This window comes from Lissotriton helveticus, chromosome 8, assembly GCF_964261635.1.
Source record: "Lissotriton helveticus chromosome 8, aLisHel1.1, whole genome shotgun sequence".
NCBI classification, from domain to species: Eukaryota; Metazoa; Chordata; class Amphibia; order Caudata; family Salamandridae; genus Lissotriton; species Lissotriton helveticus.
This window is the reverse complement of record NC_136069.1, coordinates 847,694,652-847,717,139: the sequence shown is the minus strand read 5'-3', so window position 1 is coordinate 847,717,139 and position 22,488 is coordinate 847,694,652. Positions and strand designations below refer to the sequence as shown.

The window sequence follows — 22,488 nt, the reverse complement described above, 5'->3', positions numbered from 1 at the left end:
TTTAGGCTGACTCGGAGAACCCTGCTAGTTCATGAAAACAAGCAATGTCGTGTTCTTGTCTGATGAGCTCCAGCAGAGGGCGGTAGCTTCAGGAGTCTGCAGAAAATTGGAATTCAGAGCAGCAAGGAGGCACTTGTAACTGGCGTGGGGGACTGCATGAGTTGTTCATAAGTATGGACGATACATCTATCTCTTACGTATTTGTATTAGTTTTGTTGCAGTTTTATATAGCGCCAACTCGACCCGGAGGTATCAGAGCGCTTTACATGAGCACCAGTTGCGTAATAGACGGACACATTCATTATATTAGACATGGGGAGATTAAGTTGCATGACACACAGAAGACTTGAAACGTTTTTTTTTTTACAGATGTTACTATTGCTCAAATGCCCTTACTTATTTTTTTTTAAACATTTCTGTCCTTCCTGTATCAAGTTTTTTAGATCAATCCTCTCAAATTCCCTTAGCCAAGGCTGAAGCAAAGCCTGTCCAAGCGGAAAGAGAGAAACTAATGGAATCAACACTGCACTAACCCCCTTGAGACCCGTCTTAAAAGTAAGATGCAGGCCCCCTCATGTCTCTATATATAAACAAGATGTATACATGAATATAAGTTACACATAAGCTGCATATATATTTAACATTCTTCCATCCATGCTATAAATGATATATAAATAATTATATATATATATATATATATACACGCACACACAACTATAATATTTATCTGCATGTATTTACTGACATCTACAAAAATCTAGACACAAATACACTGAAAACAATGGTGGTAAGAAAAAACGACCCACGTTTAGAAGCACGAAAACACACATTTATAATCCCAGAGGCCTGCTCCGCGATTTTAGGCTGCAGTCCTCTCTTGGCCAGTTAGTGACTGCTCCGGCGCATTGTTGAGAAACCGGCATGCTTTCTCGGAAGACTATTCGTCACAGCCGTGTTTTAAGGGTACTTTTGAGCAGAGACATTGATTGTCTAGCAGGCCTACAGCTTGATTGCCAGTTTGTAGCATTCCTGGGTGGGTGGCAGCGGGTGACTGTGTTTGCTCGGCAACTTCCATCTTGAGCCGGGGGGGGGGGCATTTGAGGCCATGCTGGACTGCATGCAAGGGCCTGGCGAATATACAGGAATGCCGCCGGGGTCCATATGCACATAGTAACGCTCTCCTTTATCCTTTCAGCTGTTTGTAAAGCACGTAAATTCGCCGATTTTAACATATGCTATTTTTAACGCGTACAACGACTCAAGTACGGTATTTGGTACTACATAAAACCTGTTGACAGGCCGCCTTTGGTAGGTTGAATCATATAGGTGTCCTTCTATCCCCGTCAGTCGTCAGTCCCTGAAATCATCAGTCTGGCGAGTCGGCGGGACCCTGGTGAGGTGTAAGGGCTCCCTTCGGAACATACCGAGAAAGGCGACGGAAGGTTACGGGAGTGGGGCTATGCCTGGGGAGTGGTTGTCTGGGGTGGTGTCAATCCTTGTACACAGTACTGTGGGTTCCCCCTAGCGCGGGTAGCAAACGAAACGCCTTATGAAAACAAGGTTTGTGCAGAAAATGCCCCCGGAATCGCGCCGCGGCCGCACCGGAAGTCAGGCAAGGTCGCCTGTGACGGGGGCGGGGCCGCGTCCGGACCGGAAGAGGAGGCAGGCGGAGTCAATGCGTCTCGCGGCCCGGGGCTCCTGTGAGCGGTGGAGAGCCCCAGGGCCGCGCCAGCAGGAGGTTGCGCGCCGCGTGCTGAGAGCAGAGTCCCCCGAGATTGGCCAGGTAAGTTCAAAAGGGCTGGGGGGGCTTGGTGCACTCGTGTGTGTGTGTGTGTGTGTGTGTATGCTCGTGTGTGTATGTATGTGTGCGACGGTGACGGTGACGGCGGCAGGGGAGGGGGAGTGGGGCCTTGGTGCACTTGTGTGTGTGTATGTGTGGGGGGGGGGTGTCTCTGTATGTATGTGCGTGCGTGCATGGGCGCTTGTGTGTGTGTCTGTGTGTATGCGCATGCGTGTGTGGTGTTTCGAGCTTCCCAGGAGACAGCGCCTGGCCACAGATCGCGTTCGCGTGCGCGTGGAAGTTTCAAATCGCCATGCGCGTGGCCAGGATTGTCTCCTGGGAAGCAGACACGGCAGCAATAGGTTCTCGGCGAGAACGCGCTTCCGCGCGCTTAGCCGAGACCTAAAAAAGTCTAGGGGAAAGCAAAAAGTTTTAGGTAACTTTAGCCAAAAAAGGGCCAAGTCCAACAGATACAGTTTTTCTTTTAGTTCCATTTCAAACAAAGGCCACACAGTAAGGGAATTTTCATTAGACTTTTGTTAGTTTCTTTGACATAGCAAGAAAGGAAGAAAGAACTACAACAAAGTTTCTTTTGCCATCTGCCCTTCATTTGACATAGAAACAGAAAGAAGACAGAACTGAAGGAAAGGGAGCCTTCAATAGAGCACACCATTCATGTCAATGACACAAAAGAAAAATCCAGTTCCCGCAATATTTATAAGATGGCGTAAGGAGGAAATACTGGGGTTGTGTACAGGAAACACAAGATGGTGGCGTGGTGGGTTACAGGGAGCGTACAGAGGGTAAATTGGACAAACAAGAAGTTGGATGGAGTAAGGAGCAAAGAAGGAGGAATGGTCAATGGGTCCCGCAATGGCTTTTGCACTCTGATCTCGCTGCTTCTCAGCCTTTAAACCTCAGGATGAGCTACTTTATCTTCCAGTGATTGCCTTCCCTTATTTTTGTTTCTGGTTTATGTCTTCCGTTCTCCCTCAGCACACTGAAGGAGCCTACACAACATGACTTAACAAGATTGCTTTTACCATCTTTCTTACAGACCAATCTCTCTTGTTGGCTCCTTCCCTCAAGCCCAATACCACCATGTGACTTATTTCCTACCTCCTTTTTATGTCCACATTACTCATCTTTCTTATTCACTCCTTTCCTTTATCATCCTCCTTTTTGTGTCCGTTTCATAGATCTTTCTTGTTTCTCCTTTAATCTCATCTCCCCTCCCTCTCAATAAATTTGTTCCCAGACTCCTTCTCATGTGCCTTTAATTCCTCTTTCTTGCACACTCCTCTGTCATATCTCCTATTTCTCTCTTCCTGATTCACTACCCCTGCTTTCTTTCCACAGCTTTCTTTTCTTTTTTGCTCTTTCTCACGCAATTTGTTTCCTACTTCTCTTTCCCTGCAGCACTTGGACGTGGCTCCAGTTTAGCATTAATTTCTCCCCAAGCAACTGGAATGACATCATAACATAACGAAACTTGCACTCTTCATGGCATCTTAATATATACATTATGATCATATTACACATAAATTATCCAGGAAAACCTTTACAATAACTAGTGAAGAGAGAAAGGTCACAAGGGATTTCAAAATATGCTGGAAACAAGCTAAACAACAGCGTTCACCCTAGATTACTCCATAACGGGTGTTATCGTTCAAAGAAAATGAAGGCAAAAAAGGATCAGTGACATCAAGTTAACTGGAGCCACTAGTGCAGGGGTCTGCAACCTTTTCTGTAACAAGAGCTGCTTATGTTCAATGAAAACCATCCAGAGAGCTTCTAATATTAGTGATGTAAAAGTGAACGTCCTGTCCAAGAGTGACAGCAGTTATCACTTGGGTGCATTAGGCAGGGTTTACAGCAATACTGCCAAAAGGGCTTTGATAATTTGAACTAACTGAAATATGACATGGGTGGTACATACAAACCATAGCTGCAATCCCTCTGGCACCAAGGTATAAATATGAGTAATACGTCTCTCCAACTCAAATAATAGCTTTAACCACATTTTGAAAACGTAACTGTTTTTCTACAGACATCAGCTTTTGAGTTGTGAAAATGCACACATTTGCGTCTTGAATACAAGTTTTTTAAATTTTGGTATACATATAATAAATCAACCAAGCAAAAGCTTTGATAGTCGTAGGCTGGGCTGCACACAGGAGAGGTACACACAGGAGCTGGAGAGCTACTGGTAGCTCAGAAGCTACTCATTGGAGACACCTGCACTAGTGATACAGCTCTCGCTGCTCAAGCGTCAATGAAGCTAAAGCAATTAAGGTGTGCCTGTTCATACACCACATGATGAGAAAAGGAAAAAATACAGAGCTAAAAGTGCACCATAACCTGCAAAGAGTATTAAAATAGTATTATACGTGTAGGAAGGATTTCAACACCAAAGTCTCTCAGATCATAAAGGGATCTCACACAAGCAGTGTAGGAAATAACAGCAATAGTGACTAGTGGAGAGTGAATGTTGTATTATTTCAGCTATTAACCATTTTTGCCATTAAGAAGTGATAAAAAGCAACAACACTGAAATCTGTGCATAGCAAATGCAAACGTGTCTAGTGTATTGAGTAGAGAATCAACTACAGAAACTGAGTGCTTATTACACATCTGGTAAGACTAGAGACATCTATTTTCAGTGGAATGGGAACATTCTCCACAATGATCTAAATGCTCTACTGCCCGAAGCCCTGTATCAAGAAATACCACAAAAAAAGAATAAATACATTGGTATTTCTTCGCACTGTTTCCGAAATGCTGTCAAAATATAGATTCCAAAATACCTGCAAAAGATCAGAATGTTATACTAATCTAATGGCCATGTAGTTCAAAGATGACTCCTGCAAATTAACATCTCCAAACAGTGCTCACTGGGTATTGTCCTGCCCAACAACGAAAATGACTACAGTCTCTAAAATCTGTTGTAATCCAAAATGTAGTTAGACCTACACAAGAGTTGCCCTCGGGTTTAGCACGGGTAGCCCCCTGGGTAGGCGATACCCCCAGTGCATGAGCATCCATAGAACACAGTGAGCATTACCGAATGTCGGCTGGCTGCTCTGGAATGCTTGACAATGAACATTAGGAAGCAGGACTCTCTCTCCCTTGCCTAAAGAAACAGATGGATTTGCACTGGAACCTTTGTGTCTCAAGCCCACTGGTGCAGGTACCAAAAAGCAATCTGTCGGTGGCATGTGCCATACTGGAAATACGTGGGCAGGATGGTATTAGCAGAGGGTACTCAGCAGTAGTCAAAGCTTTCAGAGGAGACCCAGGGGATGACTTTATGCATTTGCTGTGCACCATGTTAAAAGATGCCATTGAAAAATGAAATCACAAAGACCTACACTGCTACTTTGGAATATATGTTCAATATGGTGTGGTGGCCTCAAACGCGAGTGACTGCTGTGCACTGCACAGCGGTGGCAAACGCATTCTAGAGCCTTGAAGTTGAGTGCAACCTTTACTGCTGCTCCTTCTTATGGTGCTTCCTCAATTCTTCAAGAAGCATTGACTGCACTTCAGTGTGGCAGAAATCAATCTTGTCCTCCAGAATGCTGGCATGCCATCTAAAAGAGGTCTTATGTTTAGAGGCAGACGAAAAAAGTTGGTCTTCCTCGACTTGATAGGTTCGGGATGCATACTAAACCAAACCTAATACACAACATTAAATAAACCACTTGTGGGAGTGGAAGACTGACATTAAGTTTATGAATTCTTTGTAAGTCTTGAACCCACTTTTGGGCCCAATGTCACTCAAAAGTGGAAAGGGTTAAAGGAAAAAAGATTAAAAGGTTTGTATAAAATCTTCAAATTCCAGCTCGTCTGTGCACCCCATGATTATGTAGCATGTAAAAAAGTAACGATGGTCACAGCTGTCCCCACTTCAAAATATTCATATCTGGTCCCTAAATCCAGAATGACTCCACTACCTAGATATATTTCTTTAGATGTGGGTTCTGCAGGAAGGCTTATCCAATAGCAAGCTTGCTTGACATTTGCCTCATAATGCCATGGCCAGGCTGTGTTAGCTCAAAAAACAAAATGGTGTCAAAAGCTTACATTGACAAGCAATGGGATACCATGTTGCAAGCTCTGATCAAGCTGTCTGTTCTGATGTGCTAATGTGTGTAAAAAATATGCTCACTCTTGGAGCTCTCCACATCACAGGCATGAATAATTCTGCGGCAAACCACCTAGGGCAGGTCTTTCCTTCTTGAGACTACTGCCTCTCCCAGCAGACAGTTATTACCCTGTGCAAGTAGTTGCAGAAACCGTGAGTCAATTAATTTGAGGGCAAGGACACACTTATGTCTATGATCCTTACCCTATGTAAGATATGCAATAAATATCCTACTAAAGGTCAAACCTAGTTCAAGAACCTTTCTAGGATTTAGGCATAAAGCCATACTACCATTTGACTAGTCTATCATCCATGAAACCAACATCAGAGCCAATACATTAGGATACTATTACCAGCAAAGGCCAAATGGACTTCAAAATTAATTGAGTATGGACTATTTGAAGTCATGGCTCAGCGACTTGAAGTTGGATAGGCTCGAACCACACCTTTTACCCAATTCCAATTCTCTTGGATTTACCCTATGATACTGAACTTAGCCTCAAGAAACAGATTATCAAGTAAACGAAGACAACCTGGTACCAGTTCTCTCCACTAAAGAATTTGAAACAACATCTCCAAGAAAGTGACTTCAGAACTACTATTCAAGCATCTGGATGGAAGCAATGCCTTCCTCTCCACAGCCGGTCAGACGCCATACTATGCTACCCTCCCTGCAGTCGCATGCCTCAAAGGTCTGAAGAAATATGATCACATATCCCCTATTCTGAGGGGCCTCCTCTGGCTGCTCCTATTAGCCCTCCTCATCTTGAAAATCAGCTGCATCAAAAACAATTTCATTATGATCAGGTCCCCTGCTTATCTGGCTAATAAGCTCAGTATGTCCGGTGGCTCGAAGCCCCCTTTCAGCTATGACACCATAAGATGGGAGACAAGTGGAAAAAAATAAAAAGCAAGGCAACATACCTTCTCCATCTATGCATCCAGCATCTGGAACTAATTCCCCATATCTACTATCGGAACTGCCCCAATATGCTCCAATCTGATAAAGAGCCTCTATAACGACCACTTTCTCTGTTACAAACCAATCACCCAATATTCACATGTTAAATGTCTCGTTGTCTGAGGCCCTGTACACCACTCTACCATTTATAGATAGGTTTGCACTATGTAATTAACACCTACATATACATCAATCCATATATACATACATGCAGCTGCTTGTAAATACCTATTTCTGTGAGGATCACCTAGGTGGCAGTCTCCCTGTTTAGGCCCTCTGTGGATTAAAATGTATTTACAGACAATACAGACCTTTTCAATTTTCGTACTGAATGTGACAAGCAAGTTCTCTTTGGGGAGACCTTTATAACTTAGCAGACCAGTTAAAAGCATCACTTCCCTCCGAAGACATCCAGAGGTGTTATCATGAGGCACTGGGTCACTCTTCCCACACAAGTGATGGAACATACATTAGGCTGAGGCCTGAGATCAATTTGTCCAGGAATTAAGACCATATCAATTTTGAGGACAGTAAATACACAATTATCAAGAATATATTTTTTTATCATAGATTCTAACTTTGGCAGAAATAATTCTGTATTGTGTGCAATTTAGGAACCAATATTTATTTATTTTAATTTACAGAGTTTTATATAGCGCAAACCTGACCCGAATCGTATCATAATTAATTTCAAACATAACACAGGTAGGTCTACATTATTAACTCTGGGCTGACTACCATACAATCTCCCATATTACATCATCAAAGAAAGAAAGATACAGAAAGAAAGAGAAAGAGAGAATCCAACTCTAACTGTAGGGCTGTAAATGCACCCCTCCCCCGCACACCCACCTGGTTGACTACCAACAGTGAGAGCCACCAGAAATAGTGGAGAATTTCTCTAACTAATCATGGCCAAGCCAAGGAGCTGACTATTGGTTTTGTAACAAAATAAAACAGACTGAAGGAATACAAAAGTAGATACTTAAACACATATTACTGTATCCCTCACCATAGAACTAGTCCGCACAGGAAACTCTTCATAATATCTGTATACTGCAAATTGTAAATATTGTGAAATCGTCAATGTAAGGCCATACAATGATAAGTATTAGAAGGGAAAGGAAGCTCTTTGTTTCACAGTATGTAGATAGTTAATCATCTCTGTCCTGCACACCTTTAGGCCATAATGTTGATGCTGCACATCTTGAAAGAAGGTAGTACGTTGATAGACAAATATCCTTTATATAATAAAGGTAAACCGGCCTACAATAAAGGAAAGACATTCATTCAATTGGGATAAAGATCTCATTCTAATAGGAAAGAGTATCACAAACCTAAAACATGCAATGATTACCTTCTTACTGGAAACCACACTGACTAATCCACAAGAAGCACCAAACACCAAATGTATGACTTGTGTTTGTGCAACTCCTATTTGATGTGCACGATCTTGTAGATAGTCTCCCATTCACCCACGTAATGTAAAGCGCTCTGTTTTCTAGCTAGGATTGCACCATAAAAAATTACTAATCTATACATACAAACTACTGTCCCATCTCTAACCTCCCCTAAATCAGCAAATTCTGAAGTCACAGACAACACGGCAATTATAATTTTTTGCAAAAGGAAATAATATTCTACACAATAGACAGACTGGTTTTAGACTGGGGAAAGGAACAGAGACTGCAACGGCTGGTTTTAGAGAAGACTTGATTGCATCCCCCGATGGAGGTGACTCATAAATTCAGATGCTTCTTGATGCATTGACTTAGCTGCATAAAATGCAGGAGCGGACAACAAAACATTCCTAAATCTGCTGGAAAACAGATCTGGAATCACTGGAAGACCAACCAAGTATTTCAATCGTTGCTCACAAACAGAAGCCAGCATATTAGAATTGGCTTGTCTTTTCCACACTCAAATAGATTCTATATGGGCTCCAGCAGGGATATCCTCTGCTACCTAATATTTAGATAGGCTACTGACACCAATTCTACATTCAGTTAGTAATGCAAACAGACATCCAACTTCTTATGAATCTGTGAGAACTACCAGAGCATCACAAATGCATGTACACAAGCCTGAATCACATCTAATACCGCATAAAGAAAGCTAGCTCTGCCTAAACAAAATGAAGACAACAATTCTCAGATTGGAAAGCCCTTCAGATTATAGCTTGCTTTACTAATAACTTTCCCATTCCTGTCTCATTTCAACATTTAGTCAAGAACATAGGAGTCTGGTTTGATGAAAATTGTTTTCTTTAAAAACAAAATCCCCACAGTAGTCTAAAATACCAAATGCCATCTTGTTCTACATGGAAGGATCTTACCACTGTCCCAGGTCATAACACAGGATTGAATTAACTAGGGACTTGGTGGTATTGGGATTCGTATTACGTGTCTATGGGAGGGGGGGCTTTCTTATGTTTCCTAGAATTCTGTTAACTTCGCCGTATATTAAAATTCTCATAACTTTGTTGTACGAAAACCTAAACGTAGCTTCTTGTTTGTACTTTCTTTCCACCATCTTCTAATGCAATTCTTATCAATGGCTGCATGGGTTATGTTGAGGATTCCAAAATAGCTTTGTCTCCCAGCATTCTGTTCTGTTACTTTTAATGTATTAATGCTGCTACTTCTCTTAAACAAACTCACATTCTGTTTTAATATTCAAACCCCCACCATCGCGAAGCTTTCCCTGCTTCTAGTGGGCACTCGAACAAATGTCTGATCAATGGACGGAACTGGCAGGGAAAGAGGAAGTGACTCTACTCTTAAAAGAAAAGTACCTCACATGGGGGATCCAGGGACTACTAGTAAGGGACTTACTCCTAACTAAAGCCAATATATTGTTGCAAATACCTGAAAGATTTAACTTTCACAAACCTGATTTCTTTTTTACCCAAGGAATATATGGACTGTTTCTTCTAACACACACAAATCAACCTATACATTCAACAAAATTCAGATAACACATGAGGTACCTAAGTTGCCAAAGGCACAATTTCAGAAAAGAGCCATGCATACCTTCCGGTCTGGCTTTTCCCCAGCTGTCGCCAAGGGTGCACCTCTGTGCTTCATTGCAGAAATGTACTGAACCTGTTCTTTACAGAGCTGTGTTCTCCACTCTTTCAACCCCACTTTGCACTTTGGAAACAACTCTGTCAGGCTTTAACAAGAAAGGCATCCAACTGAAACACAGTCCAGGTAAAAGAAAACACACATCCACTCTCTGCAGCAGATATGAACACTTACCTTAACTCTCTTAAACAATCACTTATAGAAACACATACTTATTTATACAGGAACTCTTCCAATCTCTCACTCTCACATATACTCACTTATATACATCAATACTCACACATACTAGTTTAAAACATATGTAGTTACTCATAAAGATACTATTGAGACAGTCATTCACTCACTAACACACCCACCCATACACACACTCATTCACCCATACAGTCCTGCACACATGCTGTCTTCAAAACACATACAAACAGTGAGTCAGTCATTCATGCATCTGTGCGCTAAGTAATACCCCCCCACCAAACCATACAGACACTCATTCTGATACTCAAATAAACAACTAATAACCCATATAGACACTCATGTAGCTACTCACCAACCCATGCAGCCACTTATCCACAAAGTGAGACACTGATACAGATATTTACATATTTAAACATTACTCACTAGCACATGTATTCACTAAGATGCACTTAATAAGTCAGTTATACAATCAATTTTACAAAAAAAATCTATTTAGACACTTATTTACCCATTTATTCCTCCATCGACCTTTAGATATACATATATAAAAAATATTTATTTTTCAGAAAGACACACATTCACTGGATGATGTCATCAGTGATGTCACTGACCATGTCATGAGTGATGTAATATGTGATGTCATCAGCAGTGCATTGCGGGCGCGCGAGTTATGGTTAGCTGAACTAACTATAACGGGGGAATTTCAATGGTTTTGTATGAGTGAAATGTCCAGCTAACTAGAACATGTGTGAAACCTTTGTTTTTTTCAGTGAATTTCTAAGGTTTTTTGAAATGCTAATTCCAAACTATAACGTGGCTGAAACCTATGGTTTTTTCAGTGAATTTCTAAGGTTTTTTAAATGCTAATTCCTAACTATAACGTGGCTGAAACCTATGGTTTTTTCAGTGAATTTCAAAGGTTTTGTAAATGGTAATTTTTAAATGGATTAATTGTTATTTTTTTTATACTGATTTACTACATTGTTTTAAAGTATTTATTTTTAGATATTTTATTTTTTTAAATTACATTACATATTTCTAATATAAATTGAAAAAAAATGTTTTTAAAAATATTGAAATTGTAATATTTATTTTTTTATTTTATATATTTTTTAATTTATATGTACTTTATATAGCAGGCAATGATATCCTATGGAAGGAAATTCAAGTTACTGGTAAGTACAGTTAAAATTACTTTTCAGGATCAGTACTGGGCTGAAAGATGCAGCACTGAGGTCTCTCCTGATAACAGGTGAGTACATCAGAATTCGTAGTTCAGCTGACTTTAGAGGAATTTTTTTAGTTTTCGAAACTCCACACTTAGAAGAATTTCCAAGTGAAACCAGTCAATGTTAGCCTATGGAAGGAAATTCAAGTTACTGCAAGTATGGTTAGAATTACTTTTCAGGATCAGCAGTGGGCTGAAAGATGCAGCACAGGTCTCTCCTGATAACAGGTGAGTAAATCGGAAATTGTAGTTCGGCTGATTTTAGAGGAATATTTGTACGTTTCAAAAATAGACACTTAGAAACTTTTCTGGTGAAAACCACACTATAGATTCCTATGGAAGGAAATACAAGTTACTGGTAAGAACGCTTAGATTTACTTTTCAGGGTCCGTACTGGGCTCAAAGATGCAGCACTGACGTCTCTCGTGATAACAGGTGAGTAAATCGGAATTCGGAGGTTGGCTGTTTTTAGAGGAATATTTTGCTCAATAGTGAAGGAAGGGGGCGGGGCCTGAGGTGGCATATGTGCAAACACGCCCTGTTGCGCGTTTTAAGTTGGGGAATTAATTCCTTTTCAATCCTGAGGTCCCCAGTGGCCCAACTAGCCCACCAGGTACCTCCAGTATGCGCCAGGGAGCTGCGTTGCAGAGAGGTGTTCAGAGGCCACGCCCCCTTTTTACAACAGTCTGCAAAGCAGCTCCGTGGTGCTTATTGGAGGTATCTGTTGGGCTAGTTGGCCCCTAGGGTACCTCTGGATTGAAGAGGAATTGCCCAACTTAAAACGCGCCACAGGGCATGTTTGCACACATATCATATCACCTCAAGCCCCGCCCCCTACCTTCACCACTGTGCAAACGCGCCCGTAGCGTGTTCTAAGTTGGGGGATTAAGTCCCCTTGCATATTGGGGGTCCCTGGGGGCCAACTAGCCCACCAGGAACCTCCAGTATCCGCCAGGGGGCTGCGTTGCAGAGAGGTGTAAAAAGGGGCGTGGCCTCATTACACCTCCCTGCAACACAGCCCCCTGGCGCGTTTCCAGAGTGGGAACTAAATCCCCTTGAATACTAGGGGTCCCTGGGGGCCAAGTAGCCCACCAGGAACCTCCAGTATGCACCAGGGGGCTGCCAACACTTCCTGGTTTGGAGTGTTGACAGCCAATTAGCATAAAGCTAGTGCTCGGAAGAATACGCGTACGGTACTTCGGCTATAGATATATCTATGACTTTTGATTTACTCAGGAACTACTGAACGGATTTACACCATTTAACAAAAAGCGTAATCTGCGAACCAAACTCTACCTTTTTGCCAAATTTGGTGTAATTCCGTTCAGCAGTTCAGGCTGTAGCCGTGTCTGAAGGTCCCTATGGAAAATTGCATGGGGAAAACACGTTTTGGGACCCCCCTTTTTTCTCAGCCCCCACTTGACAAATCACCCCGAAACTTTCAGGATCGGAGCGGAGTGCCCCATCTTCTTGGAGAATTTCGCGAAGATTCGTCGACCGGCGCCAAAGTTATTCAAAATAGAATGTTGCGGATTTCCTATGGAAACTAGGTCCTAACTATAACTACCTACTTGCGACCGCCAGTAGGTAATAAACACACATACATATACATACATACACATATGGTAAGTAAACGTTTTCACCGAGATTTCTACCACACATTACAGTAAGGGCTCCGTCTTATTTTAGATACTCGCTGTTGGCCAGTATTTGCTCTACAAAAGCACCTGCACAGTAGCCAGCTTACTATATATTGCTGCCCACATGTGCAGATCAGGTGGTTTAATGGCTTTTGCATTTATACTTACATAACTAAAAAAACACAACTTCGCTTTTTTATGTAATGAAGTTAAGGTTAACAGCATCTTCAAACTACCATGATGCATAAAAGGGCCCTTGCTCCCTCAGATTGCTACCTTCTTAGCCAGTGAAAAGAAGGCAACACTTTCTTAATCCAATGTAGTAGGTTTAGCTTGCTTATTCACCTTGGCCTTATTGATGAATGCTCACATGTCAGTATTTCAAAAGTATTTACCCTTTTATAATGTGCTCCGTTTTATGCACTACCAAGGTCATCTCATATGGCCTCCAAGTGCCTTGGCTCAACTCTTCCCATGCCATATTTGCCTTTCTTCTCAAATCAGAGAATATTATTGCTGAAAAATACACTCTGCGTTAGTTTCCATGAAATTAATACGTCTTGCCTTCTCTAGTGTCTAAGCAGGGCTGCATATTTGGATATTTAGCTTTGTTATGACTTTTTTTCATATTATTTTTTACAGCAACCATCTTTGCCTAGTTTTATCCTGCAAATGAGATCATATCAGTTCCTACACTGCACTGTGAAGAAGCAGAAATATGCACGGCATGCAATAAAAGAGGCCATTTTAAACCTGCATGGCAAAGTATTTGTACTTCGGGATTTGGAAAAACCTCATGCTTATATCTGTAACCTAAAGGTTATCTATAACCTTCAAAACCATGGACCCTGCCACTGGCATGCTAAGCATGCCTACCATATTCGACCAAAACCATGGGACCACTGAGAACACAAGATTTATTTAAGCAACACTACTAATGCACTGGTCAGACCTACCATGGGACCATGGTACTAGAAGCAGTATTATGCCACATCTCTCTCGAAGATCACTTTTGATCATATTCTTCATATTGCTAGTTTTTGTTTAAGCCTGTCATCAAATATCTTTGTAAATCATTTAACCGATACAGACATACACAAGCAGTTGGGACAGAAAAGTCCTACACATGGTAAGGGAAGTGCTCCCCTGCCCTGGGTGCCGAACTGTACTGATGTCTAAATCCCTAATGTTGATTTTTTTTGCCATAGGCAAACCTGGATCATACGTGTGCGCCATGTCAGAGGCCTGTCTCCCGAATTGCGGTCTTGTTAGACCGGGAGGGGCATCCAAAGCGGTACGCTCATAGTGGTGAAAGGATACTGCCTTTACCGAGAGTTAAGAAGCACGGGCACAGTGGTGTCAGAATACAGTGTAGTGATTGTAGGAGTGAACAAGTCCTATTTACCCCGTGCCACTGTAGTAAGGCCTACAGTCTCACTCACTTTTTCAAAGCTCCGCTGCTAGGTCCTTAACTCGCCCTTGGCCTACATCAGGTAGATGTATATTGCTGCACAGTGCAGGAGTAGTGGCGCTGCGCTTGATGTATGTTTACCAGGGAAGGGTACAGTATGAAGGTAAGTAGTACAGTGTAGTACCTAACGGGTTAGTGCATGTAATGAGTATATGTATGCCTGCGAGGAATGCAAAGAAATGTAGTGCTGTGCACTGAAGTGCATGCGCAAATAAAAGCATGTGCTCGGTGTATGCGTGAAGGGCGAAGTGCTGTGCTGTGCAGTACGCACATGGCAAGTATTTACGCTGGCAGTGTGTTTACAAATAGAACACCCTGGTACAATACAGAAAGGCTACAGTACTGACCAGAGCACACAGACTGATTTTGTAAGCTTATTGTATGTGTGTCTGTAGTGGCACTATGCATGGAGTTAACAGTACTGGACTGTACGTGTGGTGTGAATGTACACGGAGTGTAGGCGTTCTTGCAATGGTAAATGACATGGAGGACCCTGGGTTTCATTTTGGGAAGCCCAGCCCAGCCTGGTGAAGACATGAGGAGTAGAGGAATCCCCAGGCAGATTACCGCATTGCTGCATTCTTGTGAGCTGGGATGGACACACACTGGAGGAAGGGAGAAATAGACTCATCCTTTACACTTCAAGAGCCTGCTCTTTGATTCAGTGATAGATCACAAGGAAGGGGCCTGGACACATCTCAGAAAAGAGATGGGGCTGGCAAGTGAATCATAAAGGGTGGGGCTGGGAGCCCAGGAATAACCTTCTGATGCACATATCACTGTGGCTGACGCCAGGTGTGAGCTCTAGTCACCCCCATGGCCTGTGTTGTGGGATAATCCGCTTCAGAGTTTTTCCTGCTGTGAGAGACAGCTTCCCAAGAGAAAGGAAGAGAAAGAAAAGTCTAAACCTCAAAAGAAGCAGAACCCCAACATAAAACTTCAAAGATTCAGACCCTAAATTATATTTGGTGTCTGGAAATAGACTATAAGAAGGGGAGGTTGAGACTCCAAACTATGTCATCTACGAAGTAGCCAGACAGGCTGTGTGAGAAGGGGGCACTCTGCACGACTTCTGCCTGTTACTAGGACTGGAGGTAAAGGCCCACTATCCTCCTTGGGACATCACCCAGTAAAACCAAAATCACCTGCCCTGGAGACTGGACCACCAGCACCTGCCTGCTTGCCTAGACCAGTGTGCCCTGTGAGGAAGAGGAGAGCGTTGGAGGGTGTGAGGTCCAGTAGGGAGCCCAACCGTGAGGACTCCCTGAGTGCGGTATGAGGAAACGGCTGTGACCACAGGGCGTTGCCTGTGTGCATCGGAGATCCGGCGACCCTCGTATGCCAGGAGAGGGCTGCCGTGACCTAAGCTGTGTACTGAGTGCCATGCGAAAAGCGCCAGGCCCGCACCGCCTCGTTGTTATGACCCTGTATGCCAGAGGGGGTCACTGTTGAACTTACTGTTGCCAGCCTGACGAAACTTGGGTCTGCCTTAAGTGGCGACCCAGTATGCCAGGAGCGGTCTCTGTGGTGTAGGCAATTGCACCAGAGGAGTCTGTGCCTAGGCTAGAAAGTACCGCTGCCACCCTGTATGTCAGAAGGGGCTGCCAGTGCCAAAATTACCAGACGTTCGGGTCATTACCCAGAAAGAAGATTGCAGCTGTGGCCAGCAGGTCAAGTCAGCACATCAAGGCCTGGCCCTTACTGATCCCCCCCACTCCCTCCCCCCGAAGACCGTGAAGGACGCCACAGGAGATGTCATACCCTGTTGGGCTCCAGTCAGGATTTAACACCCACCCCCTTATGCTCGCGTGCGGGAAAGAACAACTTGCCTCGTTTTCGAGGATTGGGAGCCAGCTCTGATCACTGGGAAAAGCCAGCAGCGTGGCTAATGGGAGAGAGCCTGCGCCTCCCGGGTGCTGTTGTGTGTAACGCAAGCAGTCTGAATTCTCCAGGCAAGATCCCAACTTGTGAGTGCCCACAGAGGGGGCACTTGCTGCAAGGCTTACTGCTTCCACACTGTAGGAGTGGGTAAGACTTGAACTAGGCCTCTGGGTCCCCGGGGGACTTGCTGCTGAAGGTACCGCAGCACCATAGACACTTTTGATTAATTCCTAAAGGGTCAATGTGAGAAGTTGGCCTGATAGGTGATGTTTCCAATTCTGGAACCACCTATTATCAGACCAAACAATCCCTTATGGTGTCTGGTTGTAAGTCAACCTTATTAGACAAGCTATCCTAGGGGTAGCATGGACTAAGCAGCCTAAAGGCTTAACTTAAGAGGTCGTGTTAAGCGAGCTGTTTTACCACATACAATCCTGTAATATCAAATGAAAGGACACCACACAAGTATATATTATAAAAATATATGTGTTTATTACTAAAAACAATCCCCAGTATTCTTTATGAATAAAGGGGCACAAGCGTTAAATCAAAAGCACTGTTTAAACATACAAGTTGCACAATTATGGATGAGGGCGGGTGGCCACTCAAACCATATACTAAACAAGTGGTATAAGAGATGCCACTCGAGCAGTGGTTAGGCCTAGGGCCTAGGGAATCGCTGGGAGCAGTCAGGACAAGCAATGCTGAAGTCGGGAATGGCCCTCGGGATTCGGGAGATGTGCGGAAAGCGCACGCATGCACCAATGTTAACCAATGGTGCGTAAAAGTCATAAAGTTAAAGTTTAAGGACACTTCCGCTGGACCTAGAGGAACAAAACTTAACACACAGACCCTAGAGATGTGCACCAGTGTGGGAACACCGGCGGAGCAAAGTTACCTCACCCACAGGAAGTGGGTGCACAGGGTCGAAGTGGCGTCGGGTTTTGACACGCAGGCTCTTGGTGCTTGAAGCTGAAAGGGCTGCAGGCGGGTTGAAGATGAAGTGTCCGGTGGAGTCCAAGGGTGAACTCAAGTCGAAGGGTACCTGAAAGCAGAGGGGACAGAGTCTGGGTCACTCAGCAGTGACCAGGGTGGAACCAGGCAATGTCGGGCGCAATCAGGTGGTCGTCGAGGAGCTTCTCTCCGCTGTCACGTGGGCTCTGGGGCATCTGCGACGTCCAGGAGCAGGTCACGATCTGTCCCACGCAGGCTCTCACCGTCGGTGCAGTCGGCTTCAAGTTTGGAGCAACCAACACTTGGCAAGAGCAATCCACGCGGGATCGGAAGATTGCTTCTCACTCGGACCAGGAAGGTCAGAGTCGGGGCTCCTTTTCAGGGGAGCTGGTGTGGATCTGGAGCAACCAGATTCACGAGTCTTCTTTGTAGTTTCGTCGGCACAGGGGCCACTAGCCAGCGGGCAAGTGACCGGGCCAACGCGTTGAGCCAAATGGAGCAGAAGGGCCCCACGCAGCACTCGTCGAGTGTGGAGGGCTGAACTTCGGCTCAGGAGTAGCTCAGGGTGGGGGCTTCTCAAACCCCGGTGCACAGCTTCGAGGGTCACTCGTGGGCTGCACGGTCAGCGTCTCGTGGTCAATTCAAGATGGCGTGCCCCACGCTTCCGGTCGCCTCCACGGGTCTCAGCTCTGCAGGGACTGTGGATCGGGCTGTTGGAAGGCAGGCAAGTTTGATCTCGTCGATCTCAGTCGCTCGAGTTCCGGCGGGAACTGCAACTAAGTAGACGTCGAGGGCTGGATGGTGCCTGCTGCTGCAGGGTGGTCACTCCTTGACCACAAGGGAGATTCTTCGGGCTTCCACGTTGAGATGGAGGTCCAAGGGTCCAGAGTTTCGTTTCTAATGTTTCTTCCAGGAAATCTGATGTGCATTGGCACTGCTCCCACTCTTATTCCAATCTGGGGGGCGTGATTACCTGCTAGGTCCCCCCCTGTGGGTGGGACCCAGGAAGGGGGTGGATACACCCCTTTCCTTTGATCCAGGCCGCCCTGGCACGAGGGCTGGAGTGCCCCAGAACCGGTTTGGCCGGATTATGCAAGGGGCAGCCTTGTGCGCCCCAGGCAGTGTCTGGTTTCTTTCAGACCTCCCTGCTACAATCCACTATCTCCTGTCTGGAGGGCGGTGACACCCTCCTGTGACAGGAAACCCTTTGTCCAGGACCCATTTGGCCGAGTTTCGGTCAGCTGCAGGGGTCCAGACATTTGTCTGTGGCAGAGGCATCCATTTTGTGGATCTAAGGTCTTTGGAGAAATTAACCGCATTACAGTAAAGGAACATGCCTTACCCCTCTAGAGGGGTGGAATGCTATCCCCGTCGCCAGAACTGGCGAGGGGATAGTATTCCAAATCGTATGACACCTTACACGACATGTTTTGATAAAGCCAAACCAAAGTTGCTATTTAACCGCGAGGATTATAAGGCACTTAAGAGTATATGGTATGGCATTATCCTGAAACAGCTTAGGGAGTTGTTCCCGACAGCTGCAGACAGGCTCAGCTCATGCTAGAGCTCCATCTCACATAAAACCACGCACTCTGCCTCCAGGATTGATGAGGCCTTCCATAGGAGTGGCTCACAGGTTTACATGTGTCCAGATATAGGTTTAGATATAGGTATACTATATCTAAGCAAGGGGTGCTTACACCACCTTACCCCAGCTGAGTGATCAGCCAGTTGTGTCAATTTAAGAACCAGCCAGGGGTGGCAAAAGATATGCTGCAGCCCCTGGTAGGCCTTGGTGGCCCCTATGCCCTGGGCACCTATAGTGCATTATACAGGGGCTGACAAGGAGTCCATTTCCAATTGGTATGTGCCTATAGCACATGTGTCAGTAATTTAGTGAGAGAACAGCAGGCTGGGGGTCTGATCAGCAGGCCCACAGCCTCAGTAGTCGAAAACCAGTGAAGCAAAAAAGCAAAAATTTGGGGTGACCATAGGATAGCAGACCCTACTCTCCTACAGTCAACAGGAGAACTCTTGAGTACAGCCTACTAGTGAGCATTCCATGGATGCAACAACCAGCCAACAGGGAATAAACCCAACACAATACAAGGAAAAGGGTGGGACAGGCATTTTGCATAACAAACACAAGAGCCCTAATCTCAAGGGAACTCTATTATTGCTTATGAATGTCATTCTTCCTTTGAATGCGTTGAGTTAAAAATAAAAGAGTTATTTATTGTTATTAAAGTAAGTATTTCAAGTATTTGCCTGGACATTGATTTTTTAACAGTACTGTGTGCACTTTGAGTTATGATTCGCATTAACTCACCTGTATCTACACTTCCCACCCCAATGGAGCCGCTGACTGTTCATGCACAGCTACCGCTGAGAGTCAAGTGCAGAATGGGTACTTGACCCAGTTGCTCATGATCCATAGTAGGTCGGGCCTTGGGACATCAGGAGTTAAAGGTCTCAACCTCCACGGTTGGGCCCAGTAACCACTTCCTGCATGCCCCATGGCCCTCTGAAAGGAGTTCTGAAACAAGGTTTTGTAATAAGTGAGTATAGCAGATCATCTCCAGAAGCCAACACAGCTAAATCTCATTCTATCACACTCTAAATTCAGCCCACACCAGACTGCGAAGGTGAGCAGTCTCTCTGGATATTAAACATTTTGAGAAAGCTCAACATTCACTAGTTGTAATTTAATTTTTAGCACCAATTTTCATATTTGTCAAATAAACTTATTTTTCTATTTCAATACATTTACCTTATGTTTCCGAAGTGCTCTTTACAAAGATAAGGCAATTTTTGCTTAAAAGGATTACACACGAGTCAACCTTTTTTGGGGATGTCTTACCCTTGCACAAATTACCAAGCATAGGAAAAATCTATGGACGAAACAGAATGATGCAACTTCAAACTAAGCTCCTCATGTGTAAGAATCCAGCCTTAGTGTCACCGCTTGCCCTCCCTACCACATAGCAATGCAACTTACTTGTGCAATCGAATTAAGCTATATTTAAAAAAAAGGGATATGAACTTGGAATAACAACTTCATTTTAGAATTAAAACAGGTTTAAAAGATATTGTAAATGGCAATAAGAATGTGCTTACTTATACAGATCAGGCTGAGGCTGTTCACACTCTATGGTAGCATGAAGGGTGTCAATGTCTTGTTCGGTACGAAAGGCTTTTGTATCCTGGATGGCATAATGTGTCTGGAATGAAGAAAAATGTTTGTCTGAATGCACACATTTTTAACACTGAAAACAAAACTACACAAGGCTGGCACACTATTTACAGAATACGAAAATCCTAGTATAAAAAAAGATCAACAAATAACACTGCTACTCCACATCATTTTATTTTAGTAATCAACCGGCAATAAATCATATAATTTCTACTCTTGATTTCCATCGAGATGAAACTCGCACCTTTGTCAGCACAGGGCACCCCCACAACCTTTTGCCTTTTTGGAATGTGAGGCAGTAAGACGCCAAGTATTTCAGACATTCGAATGAGATGCTACACTTCCAGTTTGGTTTAACACAGGTACAAATCTTAATTAGTGGAAGGGCAGGCAATCAGATAAGGTGAAACTATTGTCAATCTGACCTGTCTAGAAGTCATTTCAAACCAGCAAACGGTTTTGGTTCCCTGGAAAACAAATCTGCAGCAAAAAACATAGCCGTCGCAAGGTGGCAAATGAGATGCGTCAAAAACCTAATAAGTATTTGTATGGGGGGTGAATTAATGATCAGGAACCAATGAAACCTCTTATCTGGTCCATAAAATTTTGCAGATCCAACAAAGACCCTAGGAAGTAGGCATGGGTGTTTGCCTTGAGTTTGCATTACCTGTATTCCAGTGGCGTAGCTAGACCTATTGCCACCCGGGACAGACCCTGAGGGGGGGGTCACAAATCATACACTGTAGAAACAAGGACCCCCACCCTTGTGTAAACTCCTTTTTAGGTTTCGCCTGAACATCGCTGTGCTTGTGAAATCTATAGTATTTAATATTCATCTTTAAAGGGGCTTACATCCCGCCCTCACTGTTCACTGGTTAGTGTGCTTGCCACTTACCTTTCCTCTATTTCTTTTTTCTGTAGCATAATATATCCTCTTGTTCTACTTGTGTGTTTCTCTTATCCATGTCCTGTGGCCCAAGTACTGTTTTCATCCGCTTTTGTGGAACTCTTTCACTGTGCTTCAGCTGTGCTTGTTTTTTAAGTGCTATCATTTCTGTTAGGAGGCTCTCACTTTTTGCATGTGGTGGTACAACCAGAGAGACATCCATCATTCTGCCTTTTTTTGAGGGTCATTCTGGTTTCCTATCATGTCATAACCACAGCGTTACCCCTGGGTCACTTGCAAGCTGCTTACTGGGTTTTCTGGTCTTTTTACCCAAGAGACGCTCTGAGTTCTCGTGATATACCGGTAGCTGCCGGCTTTTTGCTTGCCTCTTCATTGACTGCAATTGCCAGCCTGTGAAAAGTTGTTCCTCCAGCACCCGCATACCGTACAGTAAGGATTGTTTAACGACCAGCATAGCTATGAGTGTTTGTGTGTGCTTCAGGGCGTGCCATGTGTGTCCTCTGCGTCTATGTGCTCACTGGGGGTGGGGAGTATTCTGGCACAAGTGTCCCCTAAGCAGATGAGGTGGGAGGAGATAGAAGCACCCAGTTTATCTGTGCCCCCTCCACTGCGACGCCTGATTGTTGTGACGTATCCTACTCAGTCACCTCAACCCCCATGCATGGCCCTTGTTGGTCGGTCACTAGACCTTGATGCCTAGGAACATTCGTCCCATACTTGTTGCCTACACTGCCCTCTTTTCTCACTCACAGGAGCATGGTATCCGTGTGCATGCTGTGCTCTTTTTTCCCTGTCCTCATTTCTCGCTCTCTAGATTATACCACCCGTGCATCTGTGCCACACGCCACTGCTCTCATTACCTCAGTCACAGGATCATGCTATCCAGGCACCTGTGTCCTTGCCCACCACCTCTGTTATTTGATATTGGTATGCCAGTACTTGTGCCTCTGCTCCCCAACCCCATGTCATAACTCAGTTACTATGCCTTGGGACCCAGCCACCTGCACCCCCACCTCTGTTACTAGACCTTAGTACCAAGCATCTGTCT

The 22,488-nt window shown here is 44.2% G+C and overlaps 1 protein-coding gene across 3 annotated transcripts in view; it reads right to left on the bottom strand.

Moving 5' to 3' along the window:
• The window catches only part of ATP11A (ATPase phospholipid transporting 11A), a 912,970-nt gene that overhangs the window by 411,188 nt on the left and 479,294 nt on the right, over positions 1-22,488 (bottom strand). For all 3 annotated transcript variants that reach the window (XM_078657659.1, XM_078657658.1, XM_078657657.1), the window contains exon 7: positions 20,458-20,561. In XM_078657659.1, the coding sequence (XP_078513785.1) occupies positions 20,458-20,561 (104 nt within the window). The remainder of the gene's footprint in view (positions 1-20,457; positions 20,562-22,488) is intronic.